Source organism: Saimiri boliviensis, chromosome 17 (genome assembly GCF_048565385.1).
Source record: "Saimiri boliviensis isolate mSaiBol1 chromosome 17, mSaiBol1.pri, whole genome shotgun sequence".
Classification (NCBI taxonomy): Eukaryota; Metazoa; Chordata; class Mammalia; order Primates; family Cebidae; genus Saimiri; species Saimiri boliviensis.
The window spans coordinates 19,879,112-19,892,447 of record NC_133465.1 but is presented as its reverse complement, the minus strand read 5'-3'; the positions used below and the strand labels follow the sequence as shown (position 1 = coordinate 19,892,447).

Below are 13,336 nucleotides of genomic sequence, written 5' to 3'. Positions count from 1 at the left end.
ATGCACTGGGCACCTGCCTGCTGACCACTCACCCATGAATCAATCGCCTGGTCACCACGCCTGTGTGTGCCTGGTCACTACGCCTGTATGCACCTGGTCACCACGCCTGTGTGCGCCTGGTCACTACGCCTGTGTGCACCTGGTCACCACGCCTGTGTGCGCCTGGTCACTACGCCTGTGTGCATCTGGTCACCACCCCTGTGTGCGCCTGGTCACTACGCCTGTGTGCGCCTGGTCACCATGCCTGTGTGCGCCTGGTCACTACACCTGTGTGTGGGCAGATGTACCTCATCAGTGAATGTGTTTTTATCTCATATTAAGAAGCCACGAAGCCGGGCGCGGTGGCTCAAGCCTGTAATCCCAGCACTTTGGGAGGCCGAGGCGGGTGGATCACGAGGTCAAGAGATTGAGACCATCCAGGTCAACATGGTGAAACCCCGTCTCTAATAAAATACAAAAAATTAGCTGGGCATGGTGGCGCGTGCCTGTAATCCCAGCTTCTCAGGAGGCTGAGGCAGGAGAATTGCCTGAACCCAGGAGGCGGAGGTTGCGGTGAGCCGAGATCGCGCCATTGCACTCCAGCCTGGGTAACAAGAGCGAAACTCCGTCTCAAAAAAAAAAAAAAAAAAAAAAAAAGAAGCCACAACACACTGACTGTCAGGGACCACATGGGTCTCCCTGTGAGTCTGTCACAGCCACAGCCACCAGCCAGAGGCAGGGTCCTCTCATCTGTGACTCCGGATGCTCCCACGGTCCTGCAGGAAGGGGCTCCCAACCTCATTTTACTTGGGGAAGAGGCTCAGAGAGGTCAAGCCACTTGCCCCAGGCTGTGCAGCAAGTCAGGGCTCTGGCCTGGAGTCACTCCTGGGTTTGCTGACTTGGAGACCCCAAGAGGCCAGGCCGAGGTTCACAGCACCCCGACACAGGGAGCCCTCCCTGAGGCAGAAGGACGGGCCCAGGTCTAGTGCTCAACAAGAAATGGCAACCAAGTCTGGAGACCTAGAGGCTCAGCACATTCTAACAGGAAAAACCATGGTATGCAGGGCCAGCAGCTCCTGAGGCCACTCTGTCCTGCCTCTGGGTCAGTGGCTGTCGGAACTTCCTGGGCTCTGGGGCAGCCATGGCATGGTGCCCTCCTCTGCATCTCGCGTTCCTCATATACAAAACAGCTTGAGGCGAAAACGCCACCCACCTGCCCCACACAGCTTTGCAGGACAAAGTGAGATTGTGTCTGCAAAGTGCTCAGCTCAGGGTTCACCGCACAAAAGGGGACCTGTGTGGCCTGGTCACCATGGATGTGACTAGCCTCTCCGCAAAGGTGAAAAAAAACTGTCCTAAGTAATGAGAATTATAGGTAGCTTTTATTCCTGACCAGCCTTTTTTTAACCAGAATATAAAATGTTAGTTAAAAATTAAAGCCCTGCCCCGGGCATGGTGGCTCACAACTGTAATCCCAGACCTTTGGGAGGCCGAGGCTGGCGGATCACAAGGTCAGGAGATCAAGACCAGCCTGGCCAACATGGTGAAACCCCATCTGTGTGAATATACATATATGTGTTTATATATACGTGTGTACATATATATGCGTAGAGAGAGAGAGAAACAGAGAGAGAAAGAGAGACTTTTTGTTTGTTTTAACTAAAGCTCTGCACAGAGCCCCTGGGCCTTGACCTTGCCCCAGCCCCTTGCAGTCCCATCCTTTTCCTGTGGGGTCCTCGCCGCACCCGCCCTGCTCTCTCTGCTCTTGGTCCCTCTGGCCCCAGCCTGCCACCCACCTCACACCCTGGGACTTGGGGATGTCGTCTCATGTGCCCCCCTTCACCAGGCCTCAGTTTCCTCACCTGTCAAAGGCACTTCCACATATGGGCTGGATGGGTGGGGACCACCCTCGTCGCAGGCCTGGGGAGCGCAAGGCCTGGCCTCTGCATCCACCTGCCTGTTGGGGACACCGGGCCTGCATCAGGAGGGCCGCAGGCTCCACAGGGAAGCCACCCAGCTGTCAGAGGGAGTGGGTGAGGCCGTCATGGAGACAGCCCAGAAACAAGCCTCAGGCTGCTGCAGACGTCAGAGCTGGGCCCAGATGGCCAGGCAGCCCAGGGCTGCCCAGGTGCAGCCGTTGTACCAACCGTCACCACAACAAACAGAGGCTCTCGGCGGCCACTGGCAACCCACAACAAGCCTGCCTGTCCCAGCTCCCAGCACGGGATGTCCTGGGGTGTCCTCCGCGTATTCCAGCCTCACAGCACCTCCCAGGCAGGGGTAAGGAAACTGAAACTGACCAGAATTCAGCCACTGACCTGAGGCTACCCACAGGTAAAGAGGGGCACCCCCAGACTAAGACACAACTCCCACTGGCCGTGGCAGCTCTGCCCTATCTCCTCCCACATACCCCTCGCTAGAACCCGAACCCTTGAATGAGCCATTCCCTGAATGAGACCTTCTTTCCCACCGCAGGGCCTTCGTGCATGCCCTTCCCTCTGCCTGAAATGCTCTTCCCTGTGACTCTGTCCTAGCTGATGCATGCTCCTGCCTTTCACCCATTCAGAGAGGCTGCCTGACCGCAGAGGGTCCAGTGGCCGGCTCTCCCTTGTGGCCTGCTGGCATCTCTGCTGTGGAATCGCATAGGCGGCCGTTCTGCAGTTCCCATCTCAGAAAGCCAGTCAGCAGCTCACCTGGGGCACTCACTCTGGAGCCTCGGCTTGGGCTCATGGCAACTCTGCCCCTTCCTAGCTGTGCGCCGTCAGGCAAACGGCTTCACTTCTCTGAACATATGTGAAGTAGAGACTACAGCCCACCCTCCCGGGGTTATCAGCACCTTGCCGTAACAGCGCCTGGTGCATGGCGATTAGGTGAGGCCATCTGGACATGCACAGCTCCAGAGATAACACCACCCTCAGCCCCAGACCACCCCTGTCCACCCTCTCAGTGACTCCACGAGGGAGTAGGGGAGGTCCATGTGTCTGTTGTACCAAGCACGTGGGAGAAGAGGTGACTTACAGAGGCCACACAGTGGGCGTCTGGTGGGGTGGCCATAAAGGCCGGTCTGTCTGGCTGCCCCTCCGCCCTGGGCCTGGGGAAACTTGAAACAGACTGAGCTGTGCAGCCCTCTCGGGGTCACCCACAAGGGAAGGGAGATGACCCCTCCTTGAAGCCCCTGCCCTGCCTCCACTCACAAAGGCAGCCCCCACGCCACGCCATGTGCAGGAGCATCACCAGGTTTCTGGTGACAAAAGTAATCTCTGCTCCTAGTTCACTGCCCTCGCCTGACTTCTGAATGTTCCAGGAGGTCCCTGTTCCACTGTGGAAGTTCTGGGCCTGCCAGGGAAGGAGCCACAGGCACTGGGAGATGGGAGCAGCAGGGGGCGCCACCCTGCCCCAGGCCACCTCTATTCCGCAGGGTTCCTCAGGGACAGCAACAAGGCCAACTGCTCCATGGCATGGGGGAAACTGAGGCACTGAGAAGTGTGCACAGGCTTGTGCATGGGCAGATGCACCTCGGCAGTGAATGTATTTGGCTGTGACCTGCCAGCCACAGGCCCCTCTCCTCAGGACAGGCCGTGCCGTCAGAGGTCCAGAGGCGCTGCAGGCACCATTGCCAGGCACCTGTGGGCAGCAGGGGTTGGCCATGCACCTCCAGGCAGGGCCCCTCGTCCTGAGGTCCTGGGGCCCCTGTCCCAGGCTCTAGAGAGGACGCAGGACATGGGGAAGTTTCTCCCATCTACCCAACCCCTTGCTCCATGCCAGGCCTAGACTGCCCCATCCAGCCACGCATTTGGCTACTGCAGGCCTCACCTTCTCTATCCTCACCTCGCAGGCATGCAGTAGGCTGGGGTGAGGAGGCTCTGCCCGCCACATCCCTGCCCTGCCTCTGTGCAGCTGTGCAAGGCCAGCTGGCCAGAGCCTCGCACCCTCCCCCCACTCCACCCCACAGGGCCTTCCTCACCTGCAGAGCACTGAGGACCCCTGGCCTACCTACCTGGCAGCGCCCCCTCCCCAGTGATGCTCCGGGCCAACACAGCTTGGGAGCACCCCTAACATCCAGGGGGAGGCCAGACACTCAGCCACACCGGAGCACCCACGGCTGCCCGAGGGTCCTCCTACCCAACGCCCACAGCCCAGCAGAGACAACTTGGCCCACCTGCAACACAGAACCACCTGTGCTTTGGAGGGAAGGATCCAGGGAAGGGCCAGAGGTGCGGGCCTCACTGAGGAGGGAAGGAAGCAACACAGGAGGACCCCAGGCAGAGTGACCTGGGCACAAGGCATGTGAAAGACAGGGAGGCCACAGCAGGCAGCTGTGGGCATCAGAGTATGGCCTGGCCTCCCATGGCCAGACCTCACCAGTCTGGGCCCTCCATGCCCCATGGCCATCAAAACGCCCATTCTTCTATACCTAGAAATTCCATATTGAGCAGCTCACCCCCACGCTACAACACCTACTAACATTTAGTGAGCACCTACTATGTGCCTGGCCTCTGCAAATTACTTTCATTACATCTCATTTGATCCTCTCAGCAACCTCTTGAGGCAGGTACTAATGTGATCTCCATGCTACAGATGGGGAAACTGAGCCCAGGATTTATAGAATCAAACGGCTGGCACGTGGAATTGGTGAGCATTCTGCAGGTCCTCAGCAGGATGCCAGGAGCAGCCTCCCAGGGACAGGAAGAGCCAAGAGCAGAGGGAGGACAGCAGTGTGAGAAAGAGTATGCTGATCAGACCGGGCACGGTGGCTCACACCTGCAGTCCTGGCACTCTGGGAAGCCAAGGCAGGTAGACCACTTGAGGTCAGGAGTTCGAGATCAGCCTGGCCAACATGGTGAAACCCCATCTCTACTAAAAATACAAAAGTAGCTGAGTGTGGTGGCGCATGCCTGTAATCCTACTTTGAGATCACCACCACTCCTGATCTCAAGTGATCCACCCACCTCGGCCTCCCAAGTGCTGGGCAACATGACAAAATTCTATCTCTAAAAAAACCAAAACAAAAATTTAGTGGGTGTGCGGGTGCGTGCCTGTAGTCCCAGTTACCTGGAAGACTGAGGTAGGAGGATCGTCTGAGCCTGGAAGGTCGAGGCTGCAGTGAGCCACGACTGTGCCACTGGGCGACAGAATGAGACCCTGTCTCAAAATAAAACAATTTTTTAAAAAAGGAAAGAAAATGCTGGTTTCTACAGAGTATTCCAAGGAGAAGCAAGAGACTGCCTTTTTGTCCCTTTGAGATTCCTGCCCTGATCGATAAAGGCTACTCAAATGCAGACAATTTAAAGAAAAGAATTAAAAAAGAGGCCGGTTTGAAGCCAGCCCCAGTGCCCTGCTCTGTCTGGAGGGGCAGCCGTACTCACTGAGCTCAGGAGGGGCTCCGCAGCAGGCTGCTCAGACTGGACAGTGCCTGAGAGACTGGCCAGTGCAGACACTGATACCGGGGCCCCGGGACCCACCCGGGTTGAAGCACCAGGACAGCAGCAGAGCCACGCCCCGAACCTGAGCCCCGAGCCTGGGCCCCGCTCCTGTCTTCCCCACAGTCAGCAGAGCAACCACCACAGCGTCAGCCCCATGCAGCCTCGGGGTGAGCCGCATTCCCTCTCCGGGCAAGCCCCGGTTTCCTCCCTTGATGTTCTACGGACGGGTGAAGGGGCCAGGACCTCTGGGAGAAGATGAGCAAGGGTCAGGAGTTGTAAAGACAAAGCCGTGCTCCCAGGACAGTCCTTTGTGACCTTGAGCAGGTCAGTGTCCCGCCAGGCCTCGGTTCACTCACTCCTGAGATGGAGGTGATCACAACACACCCAGGTTGCTGGGTAGCCCTGAGATCTGAACGAGTCCATGCACACAAAATCCCTGGCACAAAACGGGTCAGATCGGTGGGACTCTGGCCCCAGGCCCCCACACTGTGGGGTGGGGGGCCCATGCTCAGGCTTCAAGACAGCGTGACAGGGGAGGGGACCCACAAGTGATGCCCTCCCTGAGCATCAGAAGAATGGGGCATTCCTTGCACTAGGCTCGTGGGCTGTGCTCCAAAGGTCCCCATGTGGGGCTGACAAGGTCAGCAAGGCCATCTCCGGCCACCTGCACTGTCAACAGGCCTGTGCTGCTGCAGAACAGAAAACGAAGCTTCTGAACAAATGCCATCTGTGCTTCATTGTTCTCACTATTTCTATGTTTTTTAAAGAGACAGGGTCTCACTCTGTCACCCAGGCTGGAGTACGATGGTGCCATTACGGCTCATCGCAGCCTCACCCTCCCAGGCACAAACAATCCTCCCACCTCTGCCTCCCGAGTAGCTGGGACTACAGACGTGTGCCACCACACCCAGCTAATATTTTACATTTTTTTTTAGAGATGAGGTCTCCCTGTGTTGCCCAGGCTAGTTGTGAACTCCCGCCCTCAAATGATCCTCCTGTTTCGGCCTCCCAAAGACTGGGATTTATCGTATTGAGCTCAGGAGTTCAATACTAGCCTGGGCAACATGACGAAATCCTACCTCTACAAAAACAAAAACAAAAATTTAGTGGGTGTGGTGCTGCATGTCTGTAGTCCCAGCTGCCTGGGAGGCTGAGGTGGGAGGATCGTCTGAGTCTGGAAGGTCGAGGCTGCAGTGAGCCATGACTGTGCCACTGAGTGACAGAGTGAGACCCTGTCACCAAAAAAAAAAAAAAAAAAGTAAAAAGGAAAGAAAATGTTGATCTCTGCACAAAGTATTCCAAGGAGAAGCAAGAGACTGCCTTTTCGTCCCTTTGAGATTCCTACTAAACAAAATCTTACAAAGCATGGGGTTGATGACGATAGATACCAAAAAGGGGTCTGTCCCAGCCACCGGGGTGCAGTGTGCCATGCCAATGGCAGGAGGCTGGGGGGTTGACCAGAAGGCCAAGCCAGGTGAGAGCAGAACGGTGAGGGCAGCTATCTCTACCCCCCGTACCCAGAGTCGTCCTGGGCAGGCCTCCCCTGTGTGCCTCAGCGGCCAACGAACACCGCCAATGCAACCTTCCTGGGCATCAGTGCCCCAGCCCCCACACACCTCCTGATTAGGTCTGAATGCTCCGCCGGCATCCACAGCCCCTCGCAGCCCTGCCCCAGCAAGGCAGCCTCCTGGCCTGTCACTGCGTCACCGCACACACTGGCACATGCAAACCTTAGGACGGGCCTCGGAAGGCCTTGGGGACATCAGCGCGGTGATACAGGCGAGGGCAGTCAGAGGACCCGGTACAGCCACACAGCTTGCGGGGGCACAGCAGTGGCAGCCTCGGACACACACACCTATTCAAGCAGCCCCACGCTGAGCACGCCCCATGTCAGCCAACTGGATCCTCGCAGCCGCTGGCCAGCACCGGCCTGCCTCCGACCACATGCCAGGCGGCACTGTGGCCCACACAGTGGACGCGGGATGTGGGACACCGAGGGAGCCAAACATGCCACAAATGCACTAAAGCTCAATCTTTAAAACTAAGCAGAAGCAAGGAATGCCGAGCCACAGCTAGGGCGGCTGCTGCCCCGAGGAGTCCAGGCCGCTCAATCTCTTTAGCTGGGTATTGGGTACACAGAGCTCACCACACTGTCATTTTCTAAAAGACGTATATTCTGCATGTCCTTTTAGTGTCGGTGGATACAGTTACAACTTTTTTAAAGGAGGGGGATGAAAGTCCTGCCTGCTGGGACGGCATCAGCCAGGAGGTGTCAGCAGAGCCAGGCACCATCCCGGCTGTGGGCCGAATGGCAGGAGGTGATATGGGCTACCGTGGGCAGGGGCCCAGCTGGGAGAGGGGCAGCTGGATGTGGCCTCCCCAGAGAAAGCAGAGAGGGTGGCCCTGGAATGCAGGGCAGGGAGATGACAGGGACATGTGCCCAGGACTGGGGTCAGGGGAAGAAAGCCTGGGGCCCTCTCTGGAGCCGCTGCAGCCAGGCTTGGTATCTGGAAGCTGCAAAGGGCCCAGCACGCTGCTGCTGCCTCCCCTGGCCCTCTCTGGCCTTCAGGCCCTTGACATGAGGCTGTTTGAGGTTTCCAGGGCCACTGCTTCAGGGAGGCACCTGCAGAAGTCACTGGGCAGACAGGCCTGACGAGGGTGGGCAGTGCCAGGAGGGACGGCCAAGGGCAGGCGTGGATGGCATGTGGGCATCAGTCATGGGGCGCTGCCACGACATGGCGTCCTCCATGCTGCTGCCCAGCAGCCCTCCTCTGGGACCCCTCCTGAGACACTGGCACCATGACCCTGTGCCCAGTTCCCCACCTCAGATTGGCCCAACTTCCACCAACACCCCTGACTCAGGACAGGCCCTGCTTCTGCTTCCCAGGCTGGCCCAGGGGGCTGCGTCCTGATTCCCGGCCCCACCCCGCCTTCTCCCTGTCCTCCTGTTAATGTCGCATGCCAAAGCCGGGGACGGGACAGGCCTGCAGGAGCAGGCTCCAGCTCTCTGCTCCCCACGTGCCCTCCCCAGGAAGGGCCAGGAGGCCAGGGGCAGCCCCTAGCCCCAGCCTGGGGACCAGAAGTTTAAGAGGCCCTAAAGCCTGATAAATTCTGGCCTAGATTAAAGGACCCTATTGCCCAGAGGCCTCGCACCGCAGTGCCCAGGAGCCCACCGTCATGAAGCCCTGCTACTGTTTATCCACCACCAATGAACTACAGCCACAAAAGTAACAACAATAAAATAGTAACAGGTGCCATTCACTTGACAAATGCTATCTGCAATTTCGACCACTACCCTGCACGGGAGGGGTGTTTACTCTCACTTTACAGAAGAGAAGACTGAGGATTAGAAAGCACACAAGATTTACCCAGGTGAGGAAACAGCAGAGCCAGGATTCGAACCCGGGGCCATCCGACCAGAGCCCAGGTTCTCCTGACTTCCTGCCTGGCAGAGGCGTGCCTCAGCTGGGTTCTTTGTAGACAGAGGGCAGTCTTGCCATGACTCGCGCCTGAAACTCAGCAAGTGTGGAATGGAACTAGCTGCATCCAGACAGACAGCGTCCTCGTTCCCAGTCTGCAGAGGAGGAAATGGAGGCTTCTCCTCTGAGAGCTGGGCCATGCCCAGGGGACAGAAATCATTTACAGAGTGCAGCGAGTGGACCAGCTGCAACTTGTCCAATGTCACATCGCAAAAGGGACGGAGCTGGGGCATGAACTCAGGCAGTTAGGCTCTGGAGACAGGTCTCACAGCCTCTCCACATAATCACCTTCCAGGACTCAGGCCGGGCCCCTCCCCAGCCTACCCTGCACCACCTCTGCTGCTCGCCCTCCCTGAGTCCCAGCTGCACAGCTGAACCTGAGGAGTCCCCTGGGCCAAAGGCAGTAAACAGCCACTGCCACCTGCTCCTGCTCCATGAGCAAGAGGAAGCAGAGCCCCTTGCCTAATAGAGGAAGTTCCTGGGTGGGGCACAGAGGGCCTGCCCAGGGGGTCCCAGCCCAGCCCGAGGTCCCGGAAGGGGCCACCTCCAGTGCCCCAGCTCAGGGCTAGGTGCCACCTGCAGGACACGTAACCCCCTCCCCACCCACCAGCCTGGCGGCATCGCCCCTTTAAGCTGTAGGCAGCCGGCTGGCATGCCCAGCGGGTGAGTCAGCACCCAGTGCCCGCTGACTCACGGCCGGAAGCCTCCGCGGCCCCGGCCCTCTCCTCACACAGGCCAACTGAGAACCTTGCTCCCTTTGGGCCCTGGGCCATGGGTTGGCTGACAGAGAGTTTCCTGTGCGTCACAAGAGGGGTGGGGGAAGTCCCCGAGGTGCCACCTCCAGTCTTTCCGACAGCCGGGGGTGGGGGAGGGTGGCCGCACCAGGCAGGGCTAGGGCATGGCAGTGCTCCGTGAAGCCTCGGTGTCCCCATGGGGCAGTCAGGAGTCCGCAGCCACGGTCCAAGCTGTGTGAAAATTAACCATGAAGTGCCCCCACAGGTGGCACTCTTAGGGCAGAAGGGGCAGAACCCATGCTCTGAACGACAACAGGACGTGTGGTACCCTGCAAGGACAAAGGTGGCTTGCACATTTGCCCCTGCCCACTGGCCCAAAGTTGGCCATGTGGGCAAGGAGGCCAGGGGAAAACCAGCAGAGCTCCGGGCCTGAGGGCTGCATACACACGGAAAACTCCCCAGGCCCATGGCACGGAGGACGGGCCGTGTACCTGCTGCAAGGCAGGAAGCTCAAAGGTAAAGCTCCAGTAAGGTCAGGCGCCAGCCACTCCCTGCCGTGTTCAAATTCCTTTGAGAAGGTGGAGAAGGCTCCATGCTGGGAGGCCCAGTGCCCAGGATGGGGCGGCCATGGCGCAAGGATCTCCACCTATTGGGGCAGGCCGGCCATCCTCCCTCCAAGCTCAGCTCTGCATCTGTCAAATGGGTCGGATTGCGGGGAACATGCCTCAGGCCCAGCGTAAAGCGCTGTGTGCAGGAGAGGCAGCACCTCTGCTTCCATCTGTCCTGGAGGTCCGACATGGCCGTGACGACAGGCCCACTGCACAGGCTGAGAGCAAGGCCAGGGGTGAGGGTGTCCCACCAGCTCAGCTCAGGCATCTAGCATGGGAGCGGCACACAGAGGGTCACTGGGAAGGCCTCTGTAGAGACACACAGTCCTGGGGGAACCCTAGTCCACCTGTCACTGCTGTGTGGCCTCAGGCAAGGCACTTAATGCCTCTGGGCCTCAGCTTCCTTATCTGTAAATGGGGCTGTGAGGAATGAATGAGGAAATGCATGGCACATGGGAAAAAAAAAGAAGGCGCTCACAGGGATTTTGGTGAGGGGCATTGTGGCTCTGCCACCACATACTTCCCCAGACCCCGAAGAGGCTACAGGGTCCCTGGGCCTGAGGGAGGTCCCTGACCCTCCATTCAGCCCACCCAACCTCATCTGGGACCTGGGTTCACATCTAGAAGTTCATCCTGGCCTTCTCGCAGCGTTCCCACCACCTCTATGACCCCTCTCCCTGCACAACACTGCAACTGGAACTTTTATTTTGCCGAGGCATTCCCTGCCTGAAGAGCTAAAAAAGCCTCCAAAACAAACAGTGCTTCCTCCCCCTCCCCGAGCTCTCCAGAGTGGAGAAGTGTCTGATTTCCCGGTTCCCAAGCTCCACGAGGTCTGTGCAGTGAAGTCCCTCCTCAGACGCCTCCCCCCCCACCGCGAGTGCCTCCTGAGTTACTCACAGTGGTTGGGCAATTGTCAGGGATCCGGCCTCCCACTTATGTAAGGCATAATTATTCTGCCCACCCGGCTCCAGCCACCACAGCAGCCAGCAGCAGGGACCAGGAAGAGCCCATGCCCTCCCCAGACCCCCATTGGGCTTCTACTGGCTTGCACCCTCCAGGGCAGGAGAGTGGTTGACCCCTGATGAGGGGGTGCCCACTGCTACCTGCCTCCTGCTCACTCTGCAGCAGAGTCCCAGCAGCGGAGGCCTTTCCAGGAAGAATGAAAGCAACAGGGAGATGTGTGCAGCCAGTGTCCCCTGATGGGCACCAGCTCCGCAACAGCGAGACGTGTGCAGCCAGTGTCCCCTGATGGGCACCAGTTCTGCGCCAGGTGTTCTTCGCTCTTTGAGTGAACGCCTCAGAGCTCATAGCATTCACCACCCCACGCCCCACTCCCTAGTCCACAGAAGCAGGTGTGATTACTTCCAATTTACAGAAAAGGAAACTGAGACCCAGAGACACCAGGGAGCTTGCTGGGGTGAGGCAGCCCATTCATTACGGCTATGTCCGGTTTGGAAATCTCTCACAGCCCAGCCTGCTGAAACTCCGACGCACCAAAAACATCCTCTCCTCTTCCTGAAAAAAAAAAAATCCCCTTCTGCCCTCCAAGTCTCGTCCTTCCCCCCCTCCGCATGACAAATCCTGCTGCCGCCACCTCACAAAAATTTCCAGGAAGGCCAGCTACTCGGAGAAGAGCAAATCCCTTGCACAGCCAGCACCCTGGCCTGGCGGCTGGCCCAGATCCCAGGCAGCCAGGACAGGAACCAGATGGGATGAGTGCCCCAAGTGCAGGGAGAAGCTTGCAACTCAAGACAGAGAGGAGCCGGTAGAGAGGGGGCTGCACCTTAGGGAGGGGTGAGAGGACAAGGGAGGTTCCTGGGGACACAGGACTGCAGGACGGGGTGGAGGTCAGCCAGGGAAGGGGCAACATAGGGCCTAAAGGAGAGGGAGAGCTGGGGGAGAGGAGGTCAGGCGGTTCCGAGCTGGGGTTTAGCCAGAGCACCCGCATAGGGGTTACAGTGAGGTCCGAAACCACAGGGGCACTCTGGGGCCCAGATGGAGACGCAAGCGAAATCCCAGCCTAGATACAGCCCTGGGTCCCGAAACTGGACGTGGGACTGGGTGCTGACCAAGGACCCAGGTGGCGGCCGGTGTGAATCTCACCCGGGTCCCGCGGAGGGAGAAGACTGGGAGAGTTCCTGTCTAGGCTGCAGCCATAAGGCCCAAATGAGGTCAGAGTGGGGCTCCTGACTTGGATGGGTGGGAACAAAGTCCTCGCCTGGGTCCAGCCTGGGTGATCTCGAGCCTGGGTGCAGTCCCAAGGCCTAACCTGGGGGTTCAGGTGAGGTCCCAGGCTGGGGCCGGTCCCGGGACCCCAAACAGGAAGGGGTTCCGTGACAGGGCGCCGCTGCCAGATCGAGGACAGAATAGGGTGGGACCACAGAACGGTTGGAGTTTGCAGCCTGGCCCCAGACTGGGCCCGGGGTCAGGCCGAGGTTCCGGCGGGGAGCGCCTACCTTTGGACTGGGGCATGCTGGCGGGTTGGCTCGAGGCGGGCGACTCCATGCTGCAAACGGGTCCGGGACGGCGGCGGGGACTAATCTAGAGGACAGCAGGCTCCACCGGGGCCGAGCACGCTCATGGCTGCGGGCAGACGGCCCGGGTCAAGCGGAGGAGCAGAGGCACGCGGCAGCAACTGCAGCGGGACGCGTCCGCAACTGGCGGCGCCGGAGTCAGACTGGGCAGCGCCCCGGGGACCCCTGCCGAACGGCGCTAACTTAGGCCCCACCCCTGCGAGCCGATTGGCCCTCCCGTTTCCAAGGCCTGTCCCCCGCCTATCAGACGCCGGCTGTCCCTGCCTATCAAACACACGCCCCACCCCCCGTGGGCTCAGGATCCTGGCCCCTCTAGCTCTCTGTCAAGTCCGCCCGCCGCCCGAAAAACCGAGGCCCGGCCAGACTCCGCCCTCCTCGTCTAAAGCCTCGCCCCTCGCGCTGCCCGTCAACACGCAAGCCCCGCCCACTCCCGGGACCCACTGAGCCCGCTACTCCCTGCAGGCGCCAGGCCCCGCCCAGCACCCCCAGACCCCGCTCAGCACCCCTAGACCCGCAGCCCCGGCGGGTGCGCTGCGAGGACGCGTTCTCCTGGGTGCGTGGTCTGGAAAAACCCCGAGA

The 13,336-nt window shown here is 59.3% G+C and overlaps 1 protein-coding gene across 3 annotated transcripts in view; it reads right to left on the bottom strand.

Moving 5' to 3' along the window:
* Nucleotides 1-12,920, bottom strand: part of MAP2K3 (mitogen-activated protein kinase kinase 3) — a 31,417-nt gene extending 18,497 nt beyond the window's left edge. The window contains exons 1-2 of one of the 3 annotated variants that reach the window (XM_010339954.3): nt 12,680-12,757; nt 1,842-1,936 (exon numbers count right to left, since the gene is read on the bottom strand). Coding sequence is in view for 1 of the 3 variants with exons in the window: in XM_003929317.4 (XP_003929366.1) it covers nt 12,680-12,728 (49 nt within the window). In the remaining 2 variants the exon portion in view is untranslated. Of the gene's footprint in view, nt 1-1,841; nt 1,937-12,679 lie in introns of those variants that run through there. The other 2 variants (XM_003929317.4, XM_074388323.1) reach the window with 2 other exon arrangements.
* Nucleotides 12,921-13,336: the final 416 nt, after the last annotated feature.